The 21,371-nt window shown below is 44.5% G+C and overlaps 1 protein-coding gene across 5 annotated transcripts in view; it reads left to right on the top strand.

The window, feature by feature from the left end:
• Positions 1-21,371, top strand: part of qkia (QKI, KH domain containing, RNA binding a) — a 74,553-nt gene that overhangs the window by 21,104 nt on the left and 32,078 nt on the right. For all 5 annotated transcript variants that reach the window (XM_086128149.1, XM_086128148.1, XM_086128151.1 and 2 more), the window contains exons 2-3: positions 2,772-2,914; positions 14,328-14,444. In XM_086128149.1, coding sequence (XP_085984275.1) covers positions 2,772-2,914; positions 14,328-14,444 — 260 coding nt within the window. The remainder of the gene's footprint in view (positions 1-2,771; positions 2,915-14,327; positions 14,445-21,371) is intronic.

The raw sequence follows: 21,371 nt of genomic DNA on the forward strand, positions 1-21,371 counted from the left end.
GCAATCAGCCTTTTCTGCCACGCCGGACAGCTAGACAAATGATTTTGTCACTCGGGCGAGGTGTGGGGTAATTTTTCGGTGAGTGCGGCGCTTCAGAAAGGACTCCCTGCATTGAAATTAGAGGTTGTCAAATGCTACACGTCTCCACTGATAGCCTAGCACGGCCCCTTATGTTAATGTGGCATTTCAGCAAGAGGAAATAGAAACGGGCTGGCTGCAGGGAAGGTGGTGTTGTGCTAGTAGTGGTTTTGACACTTTTCTTTTTTTGGGGTCCAAATAAAACCATTTAAAATTAACATAAATAAAGCTAGGTCGGTTAAAAAAAACAACTATATACTGTATATATTTAATTCAAAAATGTTCTTGCCAATGGTGAATTTTGCAGATCACTTTCTTTCCATCATCCCCTTTGCGTTATCTTTGCAAATATTTTGGAATCGTTTCATTTCAGAAAGATGCAACGCGCTGCGCCGCCTTTTGCAAACACGCAGAACCGAGTGAACATCTGTCCCACCGTGTGCACACCGGCCATCAATCATAACAGCCACCGAAAATGGCTTTGTCATTTCGTCACTCTGCCGTCGGCGTTTTTATCGAAAGGCTTGTCGTAAATCTGTTCAACAAGGATGTACATAATGTTGCAAACCTTGGACTGGCATGAAATTAGATACCGTAGAATTTTGTCCTTAAGATGAACCTATGGCAGAGGACTCTTGGTTTATGATGACAACATGAGCCAAATTGGTACGTTCGCCAGAAACATGCCATACAGAGTCTATCACTAAGCTATGCTAACGTGCTTGTAAAGTCAGGATTACCATAAACATTTATATCAAAAACATTTCCAAGACACAAATATAAAACAATTACAGGAAAAAGAGTAAAAACAGTGAGGCAATTAAGTGATGCAGAATTTTGTCCGTGTGAAATAGATTTTTGATTAATCGCTTTAAAATGTCTCCGCAACGTGACTGCGGCCAGAAAAGATGCGTTGTTGATTCAGTCTTGGCTAGTTGACTCTCTACCCAAGAACATTTAACTCTCGGGCTGCAGCTATAGAATATTTTCAGAATGGAATATGCACAGATTATTTGCAACAAGTACCCTGAAAATAATCCGTTTTGCATTAACAATGTGAATCAAATATATGTGCATGTGACACTTTGGGACGCCATTTTCACGTTGGGCTCTACGGACTACTTGCCCCGGGGCATTCCAAAAAAATTTGACTAGCGGTGATAGGAACTATAAAATGAGCTGACATTGATACGTTGCTTTGTGCTGGCGATCGTAGACATGCTGTTGCATTGCAAGAGTCCTGCTTTGCAGTAGCCATATTGCGTTTTATCTTCTTTTTTTAAGAGGTCAATTATAAAAAACTTTGGATGGTCTTTCACGGACTCGCTCCGCTGGCTCGCCGTAATCACACAACATATTTCTTCATATGGCGTATGATTAAAGTGACACTTGACAGTGTTGAAAAATTATCCTCACAAAGCTGCTCGGCAGAGATTTCAACTTTTTTCTAATCGAGTTATTACTTTTATCAGCTCATGTTCAAGGCCGTGCGGTGAGTCGCTTTGCAGCGTTGTCAAACTCCTTTCCTCGTGCCACATTAACAGCCATACAGACAACCATGGGAAAGTGATCACTTCTAAACAAGTCTTAAAGAATTTTTTAAAAAAGTGGAGAGGGGACTCTGTACGTACAACAAAAAAACTAAATGACTTGTTATATGACATCACTAGTCGCTAATGCATTTTGATGCACAATTTTGCTAGCTTACAAAACGGGCGGTTTAAGGCTTAATGGAGGCCTGCACGCTATTAGGTTGGGTGACTGACTGAGAGAATCGATGTACCTGAGTGATGACCTCATATGGGAGGGTCTGCGACACAAAGCGGATGTGTCCCAGAGGTGTTATCCACGAATACTGCAGGCCAGATGTTCGCGTCCGTCTGTCGACAAGTCCATCAATCACATAATCTGAAGCAGGAATTCCCCCGCAAAGGAATGCAGTGGGTAGGGGGGGGGGGGGGGTTATTTCGATATATAACTGTAACCGTAGAAGTGGCCTCCAAAATTGTATTACTTTGAACGTTTTCCAGATTTCCCATCCCATGCGTATGGGACAATTATGTAGATCTGGCCGACCTTCCAAATGAGGTGCAGTGCAAGGTTAAATCTTGGAGGGGAGTAGGAGGTACTTTACAAATCGTATCTGTAGCAGAGTATTTCGGTTCCCCCCCGCTATTGTTAATGCAGAGTTCTTCCAACTGATGTGATTGCATGTGATCATTCAAGTCGGTGCCAAATCCTCCACACACACTGCATGGTTGGGCTCCAAATGGCTTAAAGGGTGGCACAACAAGCAAGCGCATGTGACCAAAATGTGTGTCACTTAGTAATGGGTGTTGCAACTGCAGACATTGATCCCCCCCCACCACTGTGAACTGCTCGCATAAACTGACCCCCCCGCTGCAGATTACTGTTTGACTGCGTGTCCTTTTAGCCTGTCGTTATGCGGCCCGCTCGTCTCCATTGTGTACGGCTGCTGCTCTGAATAATTGCTAGGTGTCGAAACCTGGCCAACGTTGGTTAGTCCCCCCCTGTCAAACTGTTTTTCTTTTGTTTCAACAAAGCTTTACGTTAACGCTTTGCCTCCAAGCTCACAAGAATCAATAGGAGTGACACATCGGATACCAAGTTTAAAAACAATGGACGCGTGCTCTTCCAATTGACTGATCGCTCTTTTTGTGTTTGTTTTTCAGAGATCAACAGAGTGCGCAAACACATGTACAGCGATACAGTCAATGGCCTTGTGGACAGACGCCCCCTGGAGCTGCCTGAGCCTGTGGGACCCATGGTCTACCTGCAGGAAAAACTGTTTGTGCCTGTCAAAGACTACCCAGACGTAAGTACCGACATGTCTTCTCTTGTATTGCGGTTTGCGAGGGGTAAGCCGTTAACCAGTTGAGGCTTTTGATGAGGACTGGGGATCGCAAGTGTTGGTGCTGCCGTTAACTCATTCACTCCCAAAGACTTTTTTAAACGTCTTTTCAGACTTGGTCTAGAATTGGCTGGTACTGAATGAATTAAAGGAATCTCCGCGCCGTGTATCCATCACTTTATGGTCACTCGTATCAAGAGGTGATGTCAGGGTTTTCTTTGTAATCTCTGCAACTTGCTCCAGGAAAGTAATAAATGCAGAGGAGGGGATGAAAGATGAGAAGCATTGAGGAGAGAAGTGCATGACCTCAGCCAGGCCTTGGGCTGCATTTTTCCCCTTGAGAAACTTGATAAAGGTCTACCCGAGGACTGGCTTGAATTAGTTTTGCTCAAATCGAACCTCTGGGCCTTCCATAGCATGTAACGTAGAACCTTAAAGGTCATTTATGCTGCCAGTTATTCCCGTAGGAAACAATGGAATTCCAAAGTTACTCATGATGTCAAACCTTTATTAACGATACAGGCAATGCAAGTTTTTAAACATTCGTAATTGTCATGTGCGGTGTAAGTGTAACAATAAATTAGTTGCTATCTAACTTAGTTTAGGATCAGATATGTAAAAGTACAGTGTATATATATATATATATATATAACTCGGCGACTTTTACACAGAGGGCAACCATTCGCTGCTCAGCTGACCGTCATGCGTTTCCACTTTTCTTTGCTGCACTGCAATGAGCAGCTCCCGTTAAGTCAGCGTTGTGTTTACAAGCTGCCAGGAAAGCTACTAAATTAATTAGCCCCCCCCCCCCCCCGGTGCCTGAGATGATTCAGTGCTGACCTTACCAGACACACGCAGTCATTCAAAAGGACAGAGAAGACAACAGGACTGACGCACCCATCACTCGCATGCTTTGTCAATGTCATTTTAGTTTGCGCACGTGCGTTTGTTACGTCCCCAAGAAAAGAGAAAACGCCAGATAGCTTTGATATAATTAGGTGTGGTGATTGGAACCAGGGGAAATCAGCGGTAAGTCTTAATGGAATTATGGGTTCTATTCTCAGAGAATATACCTTGAGCTTCCTTCCACATGTGCACTAGCCGTGGTACTCCGTGTACAGTATCTTAGCAATCTTTTTTTTTTTTTTCGTATCGGGGTGAAAACCGAGAGGCCAGAAATGGTGGCGCGGACGCAGAAAATTCTTATCTCCATCTGGCCAGTGCTTAGGGAAACGGTAATGATGATTGGGACCTGGGACCAGGCAACATTTTCCACATCTCAAATTTCTAACGGATTCCCCAGATTTCCCCTCATCCTTAAAGGCCCGTTGGGAGGGGGGGGGGACGTCATTTTATGATTTTCTCCCTCAGTCGCCTCACATCAGTGGTGTTAAAACTCGGGTCTTTGGTGGTGGTCCATTTTTTTTTTCCGGCCCCCAGCATATACTAAAATCTTTTGTCAAGGCCCGGAGTGCTATTTAAAAAAAACGGGTGGGGGTGGGGTTAGAGTTGACAGTGTGTTGGAAGTTTAGCTGGCGAAAAAGTGGGGGTCGTGTAAGTATGCAAAGACACAAATGTAAATGTGCATCTCAAGATCACCTTGAACAGAAAGCCTTGAAGTAGCTTTAAAAAAAAAAAAGCATTCAAACAACATAATTGCATGATTGTTCTGTAAAACGCTTGTTTGAGGTACAATTGAACTTAAAAAAAAAAAATCTTGTATTTTATTAGCCCTGTAAAGGCTCCAGAAGCTCAAAATAAATTCTCGAGAAAAAATATTCTCAAAAGTTCACCAAAGCATCAATTTGTGTGACGCAAAGCAAAATGTCAGCAAATCTCCGATGGCCCCACGGAGAAACGCGATAAGAACCGAAGGAAAGGTTGTGGTTGCCTTTCACAATATGAACACTGTGATTAAAATTAAACACACATTTACATTGCAAATGCCAATTTAAATACATTCATTAAACAAAACATTTATACAGTACCTATAAGCCGCCTTTTTGGGTGACGGTATCGCTCTGTAAGCACCCTCCGTATTCCGCCCCATTACCTGTCTGTCAGACGTTCACAAAATATGGGCGGATTTTACGATGGCAACAGTCTGAGCCTGGAATGAACCAATTAATTTTACATTATTTCCTTGGGGGAGCTACATTTGGAGGTTCCACTGTATTACTCGATGACACTTGACATATTAAGTTGTGCTCTCCACCTGCACGTCATTTAATTGTACATAATGAAATTGTCCCAGTCTGCCTGTTTGTGTCTCGTCAGGCCTCTCTCTCATCTGCCGTACTTAAAAGGCGGCGGTTTTGCAGCCTCCGTCAGCGGTGTGCGCGCAGCTCTTTTGAGCGTCGCCGTGGCGACCGCATCTTGATTGACAGCTTAGTCACAGGCTATCTGATAGCGTCCACCTTCAATTAAATGCTATCTGACGCGGCGGCGCCGCTTCTCTTCCAAGCGCTCGCTCGCATACACACGGGCAAGCCCGATGACGGATCAGAACGTCATTTAGGCTGACCTTCAGGCATCTGATAGGATGGGCGTCTTTAAAAATGGCACCCCTTTAGTGCCTTTGTGTATGTATTAGCTGTTCAGTGAACGTCCAGACTGAGGGCGGATCACCTTAGGTTCAAAACACTTATTTCCAGAATGCTTTTACTCCTTTTCTGATGCAGTAGGTGTCCAGGAGTCACCTTAATAGTAATGTATCAGTCTCAAGCAGCAATTAACTGAGTACACTTAAAGGGGCATCTTGACTAAATTATCCTCCTCCAAATGGTGAAAATAAATCAAAAGTACCCGAGTTTAATGGCTGTCCATATCCCTGGATGTATTGCCGGGCCTGAAAAGTATTCCAATTTGATGCCACCAATGTTCATGCTCAGGGATTTAGTGTACTGAAAGAGTTGCGTTCCACCGGCGGTGTAATTTATAGGTAAGTTATGACATAGAGTAGTGTGTAACGAACGCAGTAGAAGAGTCATAATTGTTGTCAATATGTATGTGAAAAATACTTATTCTCCTGCCACTGTGCAGAGTAGTTGCGTCATTTGTAATCTCAAATCTCGTCCTAAACCGAGGACGCATGATGTACCGGTACAACAAAAGTACCGCGATACCTCACCATAAAAAATAAGATGCTACATATTCTTCGTCCTTCTGCGAAATCCATTAGGAAGCAAACATTTTTTTCCCCACAGTAGGCTTAGTGTCCTTCTTTCAAGCTGTTTGTCACGCCTGTAAAATATGGACTGTATGTTTGAAAAGAATGAAAGCCCACCCGACGAGCGAGCTTCTGTTTGCGGTAGTGTACTTTCAGTCTCCCATGCCCCAAACAGGAAGGGAAGCTTGGAGGGGCATCACCGAAAGCAGCCAAAGTCGAGTACACAATACACTACAACTCAATTTATGACTCTGATACCGGAAAAAAAGGGAACTAAACTCTGTAACATATATTTATGCATGTAGAAACTCAACTTGAATGCCTCGCAAGTCTTTACTTAAACCTCAGTACTCAAAGTGTGTGTGGGGGGGGGGGGGGACCATAAGCAGCCAGGTTGGATGAAGAAGACCGGATGTCGTGCACCTTGTTGCGTCTCCGCTGCGAAATTACTCGGCCACATCCCAGCAAAGGGAAAGTCATTAAGCTCGTTCCCGTGGGTGGTGTCATCGCTTATCATACTGGCAGCTGGTATCCTTTTGACCCCCCCCCCCCCCCCCCCCAAGTCATTACCGGGCTTCCAAATGTGCTGCCTAACATCTCACCTCTGTATACTGCCAGAGAGGCTGCGGAATTTCAGTGGTGGATGGTTGACTCTCGAATAGCGCGATTGGAGAAACAGTCGGTCTGATGGATGGACTTAAAGTTGAACAGTACCACCAAATTGTGTCGGGAGCGCTGTTGTCTATTCTTTTTTCTGAGCGATCAAGTCACAAACTGGTAAGGGAAGGAAATTATTTTTCTTTCCGCACCTTTTTTTTAGTCCACACGTTATCAACATCATTGTTATGACAGTCAGAAATACTTTTGAGTGAATAGTTGAATGGAAATGTCATACTTAATTGTCTGCCCACTTTTAAAAGGTAATAGTTGTGTGATGAGCTCAGAGAGATTTGACTTGCCAAAAAAGGTTCAACGTTAGTTCTCTTACGTCAGTCTCACTTTAATGTCAAAGTTTGGCAAGCAAGCGGTAAACTCGGCTCGCGTCTTCGCTCCCAAACCAGAGCCGATGTCAATCTTGAACACTTTCCATTTTTCCTGCCTATTTCCACTATGCCTGCAACCCCACAATAAATCCAAGCAGAATTATCAAAGGAGGCCACGGATTAGGTGTTAAATGCTGGATGTGCTAAAAAAGAGAGCTTTGAAGTCTACGGGGCTTTCAGGCGGAAATGTCACCGTTGGAATCGAAACAAAATTTACCTTCCCCCCCCTCTCCCCCATCACACGAGCCCTCATGCCCTCAGACCTTTCATGTAGCTCACACTGCTGCAGTTTTGTCCACTCTTCATCTCCATTTTCCTCTGTCCCGTGGAAATGTGTCAAGTCGCTGTGGGTTTGGGGCCTCAAAAGATGAATGTGTGACCGGAGGCAGGAAGCCAGCAGGTGGCGTGTGAGCTTCTGTGTTGTGAGTGACCCGACGACTCCCAGGTACTGCTCCTCAGTTGCTGCAAGCTATGAATAGAGCAGCACTGTTCTCCACCTTGAAACATGATTGGAATTCTCTGTAGGAGAGATTCCTATGAGCAGGTGTCAGCACTTAACAGTTCAAAATAGGTGCAACCTGATCATTTATTGCATGCATTATAAACCACTCCCAAATATTGTGGCGCCACCAACTAGACGGAAATAAAAAAAGAACCAAACAATTCGCTGGTAATCCACCATTGGTTGATTTTACAGAGAAGTGATAGAAGTAATGAGTAATAAGTAATATTACTTTTGAATGAATTGGAAAAATTAACTTATGCAAACTCTACCCCGACAACTAGGAACTTTCGGAGGGCCATTGATGGTTTGGACTTGTGCTGGACGATATGGAAATAAAAATCTTATCACGGTAACCCAATATATTTTCAATTATTGTACAAAAAAAATTAAAATCTTACAGCACACTATGTTTGCTTATCCATTCCCTTTTTATTTTATTTTGAAGTGACATGAAAACAGACCTGTGTCGCATGAGAAATGCCTCCAGTGGTGCTGCTGAGAATGCTGGATTAGTTAACGGACAGCTCGATGGGATCATTGGTTGAATACCAGAGACTCTAAAAACTACTGGATAGCTGCTGTAGCCCATATTGAGACATCAGAAAGCAAGGAAGTGAGGTGACATCCTTTGGACTAAGTGTCAATTCTATCTTTTGTCTGATACATTGATAATGCGGTCCTCATTTCCATAAACCCCACGAGACCAGCTAATGTGTCATTGGTATTCTCCGCACAGCCCCTCTAAGCCCTTCACGCACACACCCAGAGCACTCGGCCTGATCTCATTTCCTGTCTCCACACCGCCGCAAACAAACGCAACAATTGTCCTGCTTTTCCGGACATTGTTGCTGCAACTGCTATTGTTTCGTCACACACACACACATGCACGCGCGTGACAATCGGCTCTGGGTGTCTGCAAGAGTTCAGGCCACATTGCGGTTTCACATACAAACACACAGAGGCGCAAGCATAGATATGCACACAACATAACCCGCCTGTGGCGTAGCGATAACTGGAGCCCCCCCCCCCCCCCCCCCCAAAGTGCCTTTAATGTCATCATAAGCCCTTGTCCTGAAGGGGGCTTTGTATACTGGTGTGTATTTGTCTGACTGTGTCTCACACACACACGGTTTGTAGATGCGCAGCAAGGCGCCTTTTCTGTGTTTGTATGTTTTGGAAAGCGCTGAAAACTTTGAAGTCATGAAAGGGCACACGGGGGAAACGTTGGTCCAATAAGATCCCAGAGCGGAACATGTGTAAAAGAGCTCAAAGTGTGAGTGTGTGTTGGAAAAATAAAGTTTTGGGCTTCTGCACACCGGTATTTCTGTCAAACCTCTTTATATGTGGTTTGGCATGAAAGCTGCACTTGAGGCCACTGAAACCAGACCTTTTGGAAAACTCCTCCTTCCGTGATATTTAGATGTAATACTGAATAATTAATAGTTTTGTGGCATACATTTTTGTTTCGACCAATTTGAGTTGGTTGGCTTTTTTCCCCCCTCAGCCTCACAGCTGAGACTCAGTCATTGAACACGCAAACTGGCTAACCGACGGTTAGCTAGCTAACAGCTAGCCGCTACAGGGCCCGATACACTGAGCAAATTGGTGAATTTTTTTTTTCTGTGTGCACAAGTTTAAAAAATCATCTACAATACAATACATGCTGCTTTCACAACAGCGGCAGCTGTAACAAAGCGTTTAACAAACTATAGTTGCACATGGCAAGTGTCTACTATGCTATAATGCTCCCTCTAGCAAAGTCCCACCATAAGAAACGATGGGTAGAAGTTACCCTCTTTTTCTCACCTGTTTAGTCAATTTGCCCGACGCGCACTCTCGTCCCCCCCCCGTCTTGTTATTTTGAACGGCCGGAACGGGCGCAAACGGCTCTCTCGCCGCGGCTGAGAGCGTGTGGGCTGGGGCCGCAGCCGTGCCTCGCGTGACAGCGCAAAGTGGTCACGGGCTGGAGAAAGCTCAGTGGACATCGGGTACCCGTGGAGCGGCACCTCCCATCGCAGACGAGCGGGGACCGCCTACGATGGCATTGCGTAATGGCATGCCATATGTGGAATAATATGTTTGCTATAACGCTAAAGTAGACTCGCCCACTCATTGCGTGCGAAGCGAGGAGGGACTCTCTTGCAACGGCGACACAACGAACAACTTGAAAGAAACATTAGAAAATAGTTTTGCTAGTTTGTTTCAGTCCCAGCAAGCATCACGGAAGTTGACTGCACGTGACCAAGGGAACATTAAACAGCAGGCCCGACAATACACACAAAAGAATGTTTACCTGTTGAAAATAGTTTATACTTAACAATTATATGCCATTTTAAGCCAACTAGCAAGAAGTTAGCTCCTTTCATTTCAGCTCCTATAGTGGTGCCCCTCTGAGTCGGAACAAAACAATGTTCATATCGGCAAAGCCTCTTTGGTCAAAAGATGGCTTACATTTGTTCCACATTTTAGATCGGTGACGTGAAATGCAGTGGAATTGTGTGTGTGTGGGGGGGGGGGGGGGGGTTCTCTGTGCCCCCCAAAATTGTTCAAATATATTGGGGGGGGGAATGGTAGGCAGGTACTGAATTGTAAGTATGTTCCAATGTCATGCAAAAATGAATTTCTGATTATTCAATGGGACAAGAAAGACAGTAAAATGATACAATACTCGTTTGAAAAAATATTTGATAGTTGTAGCCATAAGAGTTGACTGTTGGGCCTTGTTGCTAACCAAAACATCAGGTCCTCCTATATAAGTGTGAAGAGTCTCGGTGAATTCAGTTGTGGAGTCTTATTGTCTGCCATGTCTATGTTGTGAGATGAATTCCTTGTATAGTATTAAAAGACTATTTTGAGATACGGGGACACCTGGCCACCTAGTCCCTTCTCTAGTTAAGTATCTAAGCTAACCCAAATTCTTCGCTAAACGGTAAATTCTTTCTTGGTAACTCCACTAAAAAGCAATGGAGCATCCCGAATTATTTTTGCTGTGCTATTTTTACTTTTCTATCATTTAAGAGCAAAATCTGCGCTCCGTTGACATCCAGATTGTAAACGGCCAATTACTTTTTTCTTTTTTTTAAAAATATGATACAAAGGCAGCAAAAAGAATTGGAAATATGCAATAAAGATGAAGCTGCATCCATCACATTTCTACTGCCTGCAGGGAGTGGAATTCCTGGCAGGCTCGCTGCCTTTCGGATGACTCCAATGTCTCCCTCTCCATTTTTTTCACTCTAATGGAGAGCACCGTTGAAAGCAAAAATATCGAGGCTTATCGTTGAAGAGACTCATCACCGACGGATAACACATTAAGTTTTATTCCGTCACCAAAATGGATCGTTTTCGAATTTGTTGTCGGATGTCTCAAGCAGAATCCGTCTGCTCGGTCTCAAGCAAGTATGTGTTTCCATAAGAGCACACGTGACACACTGGCCCACACCCGCCTGGTCAAACAAAAAGAATGCAGAGGAGGATTTGGCCTTGCTTTCTTTCTTCCTATAATGGCTCCCCACCGCTTGTGACAAACAGATATTAGTGTCTTTTACCTTTTGTGCTTGCATGTCATCCACTCCTTAACCTTTTCAGTCTTTATTTGTCTCGGCTCTTCTCCGCCATGAATATGTTAATGAGAGCGACGGGCTCTCTGTCAAGTACAATTGTCATCAACATATCCATGTCCTCGGAGAGCGGCGAGTGTCACTGGGAAGGGGAGGGCAGCCGGCGTAATAAAATATTGAGTTGCTCTTCCGTTGTTACTTTGGGGTTGGGCGCATGAATCTCTCCGACCGTTTGCAGTTTATAGTTCTATAAACATGTCGTATGTCCATATTGTGGTCTGTGATTTAGATAAGGAGTGAAAGCGTTGTGGAAACATGGAGCGTATTTTCGCGAGCATACGCGTATCGCATTAAAGGCCGCAGTCTCAGTTATGGTTGCTTTTTCTGAATTGAATACATACATTCGGCGCCGTGTATTAATGGACGCAGGCATGATAAAACATACGCTAGCGTGCGGCGGGAGCAAAATTGAGTTTGGTTGCACTTTAGTGAAGTATTGAACAATGTGAAAAGTGAGTGCGCTTAGTAGTTTATTGAAGGATTGAACAATGTGCTCAGGGTATTTTTCATTTTTTTTGATCAATCATCATGCGCAAATCCATCAAAGTCCTCATCTTCTGTATCCGAAATGAACAGCTGGGCGAGTTCTCCGTCAAACACGCCAGGTTCCCTCTCGTCATTGTCGTTTTCCTGCTTCCTTCACTTGCGAACCACCGATTCGTTGATCTTGAATTCTCTCGCGGCTGCTCGTTTCCCGTGTGCCTCCGCGAAACTGACGGCTTGCATTTTAAAATGGGCTTGGTAAACGTGTCCCTTCGTAGGGGCCATTTTCGGGGGGTCCTTAGCCCAACCACTGTTGTTTTGCACAATTACACAACAACATTCACAGATTTTGGAACTTGGTGCAGACGCAAAGCGTGCCGTCTTATAAGGCGCCCCTCTGTTTTGGAGAAAATGTAAGACTTTTACAAAATACGGTAACTATACCTAGCTAAGCAAATAAAAAGTAAATATCAGTCCTTCATAGGAAGCCATTGTCACATTGACATGTACGCCTATGTTGAAGACGCCGTTAAACCAATCAACGTCACCAAAGAGCAATTTCCAATTTTAATTCTTAAACTGTCCACTCAGTCATTTGCGGTTTATTGGTGCGTCAGTCGACCAAAGCCTCACCTCATTCATTTGTGACACAGACTACTCCCTCGTGTCGTTTGAGTCTTGTGTTTTGTGCCTGCACGTTTTCCGAAGACTCCAGTTGGGCCCGTGTCCCCCCCATGCATCCTGCCGCAGGCCGTTTGGCTCATAAATAGCACATTAAATGGTAAATGGGCTGTCACTCAAAAGCACTTTTCCACCTTGGGTCCTCAAAACGCTTTCCTCATTTACCTACCGATGACGCCGCATCAGGAGCAACTGGGAGTTCAATGTCTTGCTCAAGGACACTTGGACAAGTCTCCCCAATCTCTGGGTTGGGAGACGACCACTCTCCCACTGAGCCATGCCGCCGCCAGTCACACTCGTCACCCCGAAGTTTAACCCACGCGACCGTGTGGCACGTCTTCCTAGCCAGACACGTTCAAAATGGCTGCCCGGAGTTCCTGACTGTCCCCTGCCCTTGTCTTTGTTTACACGGGTGCTTTAAATGTGTAATCCCCGTGTAATTAAACGTGACTCCGTTGATGGCACTCTCGCCTTTTTGCACAGGCGCCGGTTCAGCGGAGTGAGTAAGCGCATGTGACTTGTGTTTTACGAATTTAATGCGTCCGTGTCAAGCCTCATCGTCGTAGCTCAAGAGACGAACGGCGGCGTCTTTGTCATGGCAAACTTACACTCCTCGCGCCGCCATTGTTGCACTAAAAGCAATATCACATTTGAACGCGTGCGTCTCATATCTCGTCGTTTTAATCTTATCTTTATGCATGGCCGCCCGCCCCCGCTTGTCTCCGTTCTTTCTCTTTTAATTTTGGAAGAGGAACCCCGTTGGATTATTTCAACACGTTTTGCCTTGATCCCATTGGAAGGCAGTTCCAAGTGGAGGGGATTACCTCCGTTTATCCCCTTTCCTTTTCGTACAAAGTCACAAAGCAATTCAGAAAACAAAAGGAGCCCCTGATATTTGCACACAACCTCGCCTAGCCTCTGAACTCTTCAATCCCGCCGCAATTTTCCGTCAAAAGCTCCCTTTTAGCCTGTCATAGCTGACATTTTCCCGCAAAAATGAGGGCGACAAAGTCGACATGGCGGATGCTGGCTGTGCAAACGGGAATAAACGAAAATAGACTCCCTGGTCAGCTATTCTTGAATTTTTGCACGTGGGGCCACGTTTTCCAACAGAGTCCCGTTCCCGCGGCCATAATGCCACCCAAATTTGCGGGAGGCTCATCGTTTCGACAATCTATCACCAACACGGTCGTAAACTGCAGTAAATATTTGTATGAAGGAAAAAAAAAACACTTCTTGGCCACACATAAAACAATGAAATAAAAAACGGAAAGTGCAGCAGTAAGTGCCTGCTTGTGCGGCATGACCACCGTGCAAACCGTTTCATTGTGCATCGTTGGTTACCTCGGAACGCCGGCACAGCCATAAATCCAGGATCCTGCCCTGTAATAAAACGTTATAACGATATTTAATGGGAATCTGACAAAATGTCCCCCCGCTATATCGTGGTTCAACCACCGCATCTCTGCATAGCTCAAATATTTTGTGAAGCGTATCTTACTTTTGTCGCCGCTATTTTGCAGAAACCTGTCGTTTGTAGCGGTCCTTTTTACTGCATGCTTACTAACCTTCATGCCCTTGCAAGTGGGAAAGGAGAGCCACAGTCACCAGTCCAATTTTCAGCCCTTTATTGAGCACAGAGAGAACAGTAAAACACAAGTCACAGATCAAACCGGGCCTAGTCACACGCAGACTCACCAAGCCCCGCCTCTTCAAGGCCCATACTGTGTGTAACAGAATCTACAATACCTACAGAGTTTTCTATACCTTTTTAATGCTTGTCTTTTTGGTCATGTTGGTTAAAGCCCATTTCTCAAATGTTCAGTTCCATATTTTAATCCATTTTGCTCTCTCTATCCCCCCTTCTTTTTCGCAGTATAACTTTGTGGGTAGAATCCTCGGCCCGCGGGGACTCACGGCCAAACAGTTGGAAGCAGAAACGGGATGTAAAATCATGGTGCGAGGCAAGAGCTCCATGAGAGACAAAAAAAAGGTAAGCGCATGCTGGTGTGTTTTACCCTTCATTATTTTTTCATGGCGCACTCCCCCGGCGCATCCGAAACGACAGAAAAAAAACATTTTGATCTTGCATTAATTATTGTTCGGCGCGGGCGTTTGAGGTAGAGATTCCTTGAGGTATGACGCCATCATTTCAAAGTTTGCCCCGGTCTAGTCTCACACGAAAGCATCCTCGTCGACGTGTGGAAACTCGACACGGCGGCATCCGGATGCCTGATGGCTGGATGCTGACATGTGATCTGTTTGCGGAAAGGCTGTGCAGTGGAAAGTAAAAGAGGCAGTAGTAGTAAGGCAGGCAAGCAGGCAGACGGCCAAGGCCAGCGGCAGCCTCTATTTCTGGAGCCACCGAGCTGAGGTTGGAGGCATAAAAGGTTAATGCCATGTGTGTTTATGTCCTGACATGCCAGTGCTGGACGCAATTCTTCTCCCCCCTCGCCGTCCCCATTTTAAACCTCGACCTCATTATTCCGCAATCAGAATATGCGTTTCTAAAAGTCATTTTACAGCCATATTTAAATATTGTGACTGGAGATTGTGACTGAAAAAGCAAGTTCAGTTCAACCATCTTGTTCCTTGCGTGTACTTTTTACGTTGTAAAAACCGTGGAGATGAAGAGCGAATGAAGACATTTCTCATGGCGTGTTTGTTCCAAGCATCGTCCTCGTTTGTCATTGTCCTGTAAAACGGCGCTACCTTGACTGACAAGTGACTTACGAGCTGTCGCTTTTTTACTTTGTCTTGCGAGCTAAAAATTCGACTCGCAGTTGAGCTTCCGGTAATCCAAATATTAAATGGCGGCAGTGAACGTCACAAAAAAAAATCAATCGTTATGAGTTGTCAGCAGTTGCTTATTGCCAGTACTATAAAGCTAAACTTAAATCAAAGAATTTTGCATCGACTTTGTCTGCCATCTGAATGCACATAAACACGTAATGGGAACTGCCATGGATGGGCTAACAACTTGGTTCCCCAAAAGGTCTGGGGTGCAGTTCCTGTGGTTGAAATTAATTAATTTTTACTTTTTTTAAATTAATGTACATTCAGGTTCATTTAAACCATTTGAAATATATTTTGATACATTTTTGTTTGCTTCGGGTTATGTTCGTTCTTTCAACTTGTTGATGCGACTTTTTTTGTTCGTTTTTGTCCTGATTGGTACGACTGCACCTTCACTGCTCATTTAGTCACAGTTCATGCTGATCATTGGATGATCTTCCTTAATCTTCAACGTCCGCCTGCATTGTTTTTCTTGTCACAAACTAATCTGCAACTAAAATTGCAAATCGTGGCACAGATTGAAGGAGCCGGTCAAGATGAAAAATCCTACAAACCTTATTTCTTGGGGGCTTTGGGGGGAGGGGGGTGGGGATACCTCTCCCCGATGTGTATTTCCCTCCATTTGCCCAAAACTAAGGAAAGTACTCGATCCACTACCCCCTTGTACCAGAAGCAAATGGCCTGACAATATCTCACTGCAAACTGTAGCATCAGCATCATATCCATTTATTAAAAGGAGTGGTTGGAGGTATTTGTGATGAAATATCTTTCCTCTGGGATAAGTAAATACCCTTCTATGATCCAACGCGACTATTCTGGACTTCTCCTCCATCTTATTTCTTTAGTCCATAGCTGTCAGCCGTGGGATGCTTTATTGTCTTACATTTACATAAGGAAATGTATTTTATCCCCTTTCATTGTGGGAACACAACTTATCTGCACACACAAAGTCCACAGTTGCGTCGTTACACAAACAATTCATGCTTGCAGACAAGCACATTTTAGGCTGAGTCATAATCTTCGAAGCTCCCGGCAAGCATTATTTTTTTCTCTCCCCCCCTCCCCCTCACTCCCTTGTTCTTTTATTTTTATGGAAACCTCCCATTCTTATTTTAATTTCGCTCTCTGCGCTCATTTCCCTTGGAGTGTGTTCATTAGAAGAGGAGACAATAAGGGTACTCTGCTCTCCTCGTCACAATTAGATCCACGAGTAGTTGGACAGTAGTGAATATGTTCCGGCACGCACACAATTCCCAGTGCACGCCACATTCCTGGATCGCCGTCTTATCTAATTACACAAACCTTTTATTTGCCCTTCGGCGTGTTACTATTTTAGCTTATGTGTATGGATTTCACAAATCACACTTTCCATCATATGCCTTGTGGAGGATTCTTGAAGAAATATGGCAGGTTCCAGCGCTACATTCACGGTAAAGAAAGAGTTTTATAGAAGGTTGTAGATACAACTCTGCTGAGACCCTTTCGTCACCTTTTTACTCTTCTCAATTACGGCACCGACATGTTTCAAGAGACAGTCTTCCATCTCAAGAAAAGCGACTGACCAGCCTCAACCCGCTGATCCATCTTCGTTAGCGGATCTTGCAGATCATTTTCAACTTTGTACAGCACACGAGCTACACTGCGAGGCAATATCACAAAATTCCACACGCTCCTGCACTCTTACAATTCAAAAGAGCCCCATAGGAACTTGGACTAGCGTGAATAGCAGAAAAAGGAGACTGGACAAAACTGTCGTCGTCACATCGTTATCGCACACAGTCCACGTTTTTCGCGTTAGCCGCACCTCTCGTTTCACCGTTGATTGTAACAGGAGCCGATCACTTTGTGTGATAAGCATGTCATGGGTATTGTCATGTGGTGTGATTTATTTTCATATAACTGGTGAAGATTGGCTTTCCAGTAGCTAGTTAGTCGATGTATGATGACTGTATTTTATCAAGAACACAGTGGGCCCTCAGTTTAGGACAGTGGACTTGTAATGACAGGCATTTCACCGCCAGGTGGCGCATTGACTTGGAAGTTGCAGAACACGGGGGGGCGGGGCAATCTTTTCGACCACCGAGTACCTCTGTATCGCTCTACTTCTACTGGTCTGATCACAACCCATCTGCAGCGATGCACAGGCTAAAATAGGTCATCAACAACACTTTTGTCATTTAAAAAAAGTATATTAATACCGTACTTTGATGCTTTTGTTCTGTTGATGTTTGATATGGACTGTCACCAAATGCAGTTTTTTTTTAATGTACCATAGCTCGTGCTGACCTGGCCCTTCTGTCAAATTTTAAAAGTCAATGCGGCCCCCGAGCCAAAAAGTTTGCCCACCCCTGGTTTAGGATCTTGAGTTCAGAGTTTTGTATTTATGACCCAGATTTGTTTTTCATCGAAAATATGAACTGCAATGATCTACTCCTGCAACGGTGTAGGTGAGTGATAAACTTGAACGTGTTTAGAATCAGTTCCGCCGTAGGATTAGAACTCTTGTCTTCACGGAGACCCGCTAGACTTCTCGTTCTGTCTCCCCCGTGTTTGTTATTGTCCTCTGAACGGGTCGTAACTGGGAAGTAAATTCCTTGTGTGTTTCTTGCATACATGGCCAATAAATCTTATTCTGATTCTGAAACCAAGGATGAGCAAATTGACCTTCAACAGTGAACTATTTATGCACTTAAAGCCAATATAACCAAATTAATAACCGATTTCCACTAACCACTGACCATCGATGATCCGTCAATCACTGTATCCTGATATCATTGTATCGGAATTCTATCGGTCCGTAAATTATTCCGTGATTCTGATTGTCCACATTTTTCGAATAGGCAATCTTGGCTGTTCCAGAGAGATTGTTTTGTCCGTGCGCCGAGAATGGCATTAACAATCTGACCGAGGTCTGCCAGATCTTAATTTTATCCGTTTTTTTTTTTTTGTCGGTAAAGCCACAAGAGTCTTTGAAGGTGTTGCATAATTACGTCTCAGTCCCCGACAAAACCACTGCCCCCGGTTGCCTCTTTTATCCGTATCCTTAACCCTCCGTATTCTTCGCTACGTGCCCCGTGGCGGCCCAGGAAGCCACGGCAGCAGCTTTAGCCGGCGTGTTTATTCAGGATCCATTAGCGGCAGCATTTTTATGCTCTCAATAATTCAGCTGGTTGCTCCTGGGCCGCGCCAGCTGACGGCGAGCGGGTTCACTGAAGCCTTCATGGCCATGCGAGAGAGCGACAGAGAGGCTGAGTGAATCACGGTCCAGTGGAGAACAATGCCGAGAGATGGAAAAGCAGCTCGGCTAGAAAATAGGTAAGAAGAATGAAGGTGAAGGGCGAAATGCAGTTATGTGTACGAGTGCGTATGCTGCCATTGCCCCCCCCCCCCCCCCTCCCCGATCTGGATGAAAGTTGCTTAATGGGTTTGGACTGTCTTCACTTTATTTCTCAGACAAACAAGTGTTGAAATATTACCCCTTTGTTAAGTTAGTCTCTTAGCCCATTTGTCTTAAGGCTGACTTTTGGCTCCCAACCCCCCCACGCCCCCACCCAGCATCTGCCTTGCCTGCCAAGTACAAAGACAAATTAAATGTTCTTGTCTGAAGACATATTTCCTGAGCATTTAAAAAAAAAGTTATTTCCCGGTCCTTCTTAATTTCTGTGCAGGTTGTTTCCAAAATGTGACGGAAAGGACTTTCCTTGAGGTTAAGGGTCAAACGGGGTCCTCGGCACACTACGAGGTGGTTTGAAAATACTTCATCGTTCGTCCAAAAAGAGAAGCATAATTTTCTGCCGTACTTCATGTTTTTCATGAATGGCCTACGTGTTTTACATCTTAGTATTCACTGTAATACCGAAATGACGTTCAGCAAATATAAATGTGGTGATACCGGATACGAGTCACTTGAAAATACATGTGGATGTAAAACTTGTATACTGGCCCCCAAGTTATATCTGGGCAAATCCAACCTAGGGAGTCGAGATCAGGCCTAAGTAACGAAGTGATCACTAAATGCTAATTTATGGCTTCGGTGGTCAAACGGCTAAGCCCATCTGTGTATCTGTGCGAGAGAGTCACATCCACGTTAAATAGGAGGAGACGGAACATATTAAAGGATAATAACCCATCCCCAGATTGCACTTAACACTGATAAAACAACTCTCGCAACCTTTTTTCTTGTGACACATTTGTTCAGACAAGACGCGTTGCACATCATTTCCTCAGAGAGCGCTTGTGTCGCTCTCAGTGCGGCACTCTGTTGTATGTGACGGCTTACTCTTCTTAGTTTGTTGTTGCTGGTGATTGTTGTCATGTCCTTAAAAAACTTACCCAAAGGGAAGAAGCAAGCGCTGAAAGTCGCGATTGATGACTGTTGTGGAAATAGTAACGTGGTTCAAGTTACATATGCGTACGCGTACTTGGAACTGAGAGTCGCCGCTTGGAATTGAAGCGGATTTACGTGGGACAGGAAAGGTGAACCAATCTCGTTTGTTTCATCAATGGACTCTAAAGCTGCTTGTTGACTTTCAAATTTAGCTAGTAGCCAACGTGTGCACATTTTGAGCATGACGTCTCTGAACCACAGGTGAAAGGACACTTGTATTCTCTCCTCTTTCATCTAGAACTGCTTCAAACAACAAAGCGTATGAGGGAAAAGTGGTTAAAATTGCACGGCTGTCCGTGTTTTTACGTTGTGAAAGATGTTTCGTATTGTCTTGTATATATTCCACTAGCTATTGAATTTAATTGAAGCTTTAAAGTTTCACCGGGTGTAAAGTGGGAGAGGAGCTCTTTAAAAGCCCGAAGTGCACTGGAAAAGTGGACGCTTCAAGCTGGGATTCGAACCGGTGACCCTTCGGTCATTGGATGACCCACTCTACCAACTGAGCTTTTTCATTATTTTTTTTTTTCAACTGTGTGAAACGGATGAACATAGCAACCACATGTATCCAAATATGGTCAATTGCATAATTTTCACAAAGGTTTTTTTTTTTTGTTTGTTTGTTTTGTTTAACTCTCGTGGACACTTCAACTGTCTTAAAATTCCACCTTTTCATCACTCTGTGGGAGCTCTGCAGTATTGTCATTATGATGTTTTCTTGAAAAGTTCCGTTTTGTCAAATGTATTTTCCTTACCGAACATCACTGCCTGCCTGGTCGTCCTTCTGCGCATCCTTCGGCTCTGTACTGCACCTGTTTGGACTGTTGACATTTAGCCTCAATTTAGAGCAGCCACCTGGCTCAAAGGAGAAAGTACTGCTCAAAGACCATTGCATTCATTCAATGCCACATGACTGCTAGTGCCACGTAGCCCGAAATCCATTGTCGGACTAACCTTCACTCGTAATAGCAAGGACCGAATTTCAAGCTCTTTTTGTTTTCGAGCATTACCAACTCAACTCTTAACGTGAAGTGTCACCATGTAGTGTAAAGCGTTTCCGCAGGGACTACAAAATCCTGTCTTGAACTGACCAACCTCGTATTTGTCACTTTAAGTCTGAAGGCAGACTGTGACCTTGCCTTGGTTCGCATATACGCACTGATAGTTCTCAAGATTGTAGTTGACTTTTGTGGGCAGAGATGCCATGTTATAGTATGCACTTGTGCTTTTATATTTGAACCACACTCTCCATGCCCCATTTTGTATATGCCGAATCACCTTTCAGTCTGTGTCCCCGAATGGCCCATAAGCAAACAGCCACGGTGGAATAATGGCCCGAGTGGAAAAACTGAGCCCTTCCTCCCTGTGTGGAAAAGGGGAAAACGAGAGTGGAATATTGAACTTTTCTGTACGTGCGTGGTAAAGAGCAGTGCCATGGCAACAGCTCTCTGTAGAGTAGAAAGCAGGTTTGTGGCACTCTGCTCCGAGTGTCTCTCCTTGGCACTCCACAACTCAATAGAAATCACGTCAGGCCCGGCCGCGGGGCGCCGCTGCAACAATGCGTTGCGGGGCATACAATGGCGGTGTTGTTGACGCTGTGGTCAGTGACGCTGCTTTGGATTGATCGGGGCCATAATTGCTACAGTTGCAGCTTGAGTGGGTGAGGTGCAGTAATTCTTGATAGTATAAGTATAGTTTCTATTTTAATTTGATCGTTTAATTCCCCCTTGCTTTCATCTG

Source organism: Hippocampus guttulatus, chromosome 13 (genome assembly GCF_054856545.1).
Source record: "Hippocampus guttulatus isolate MCC_2025c chromosome 13, RoL_Hgut_1.0, whole genome shotgun sequence".
Taxonomy (NCBI): domain Eukaryota; kingdom Metazoa; phylum Chordata; class Actinopteri; order Syngnathiformes; family Syngnathidae; genus Hippocampus; species Hippocampus guttulatus.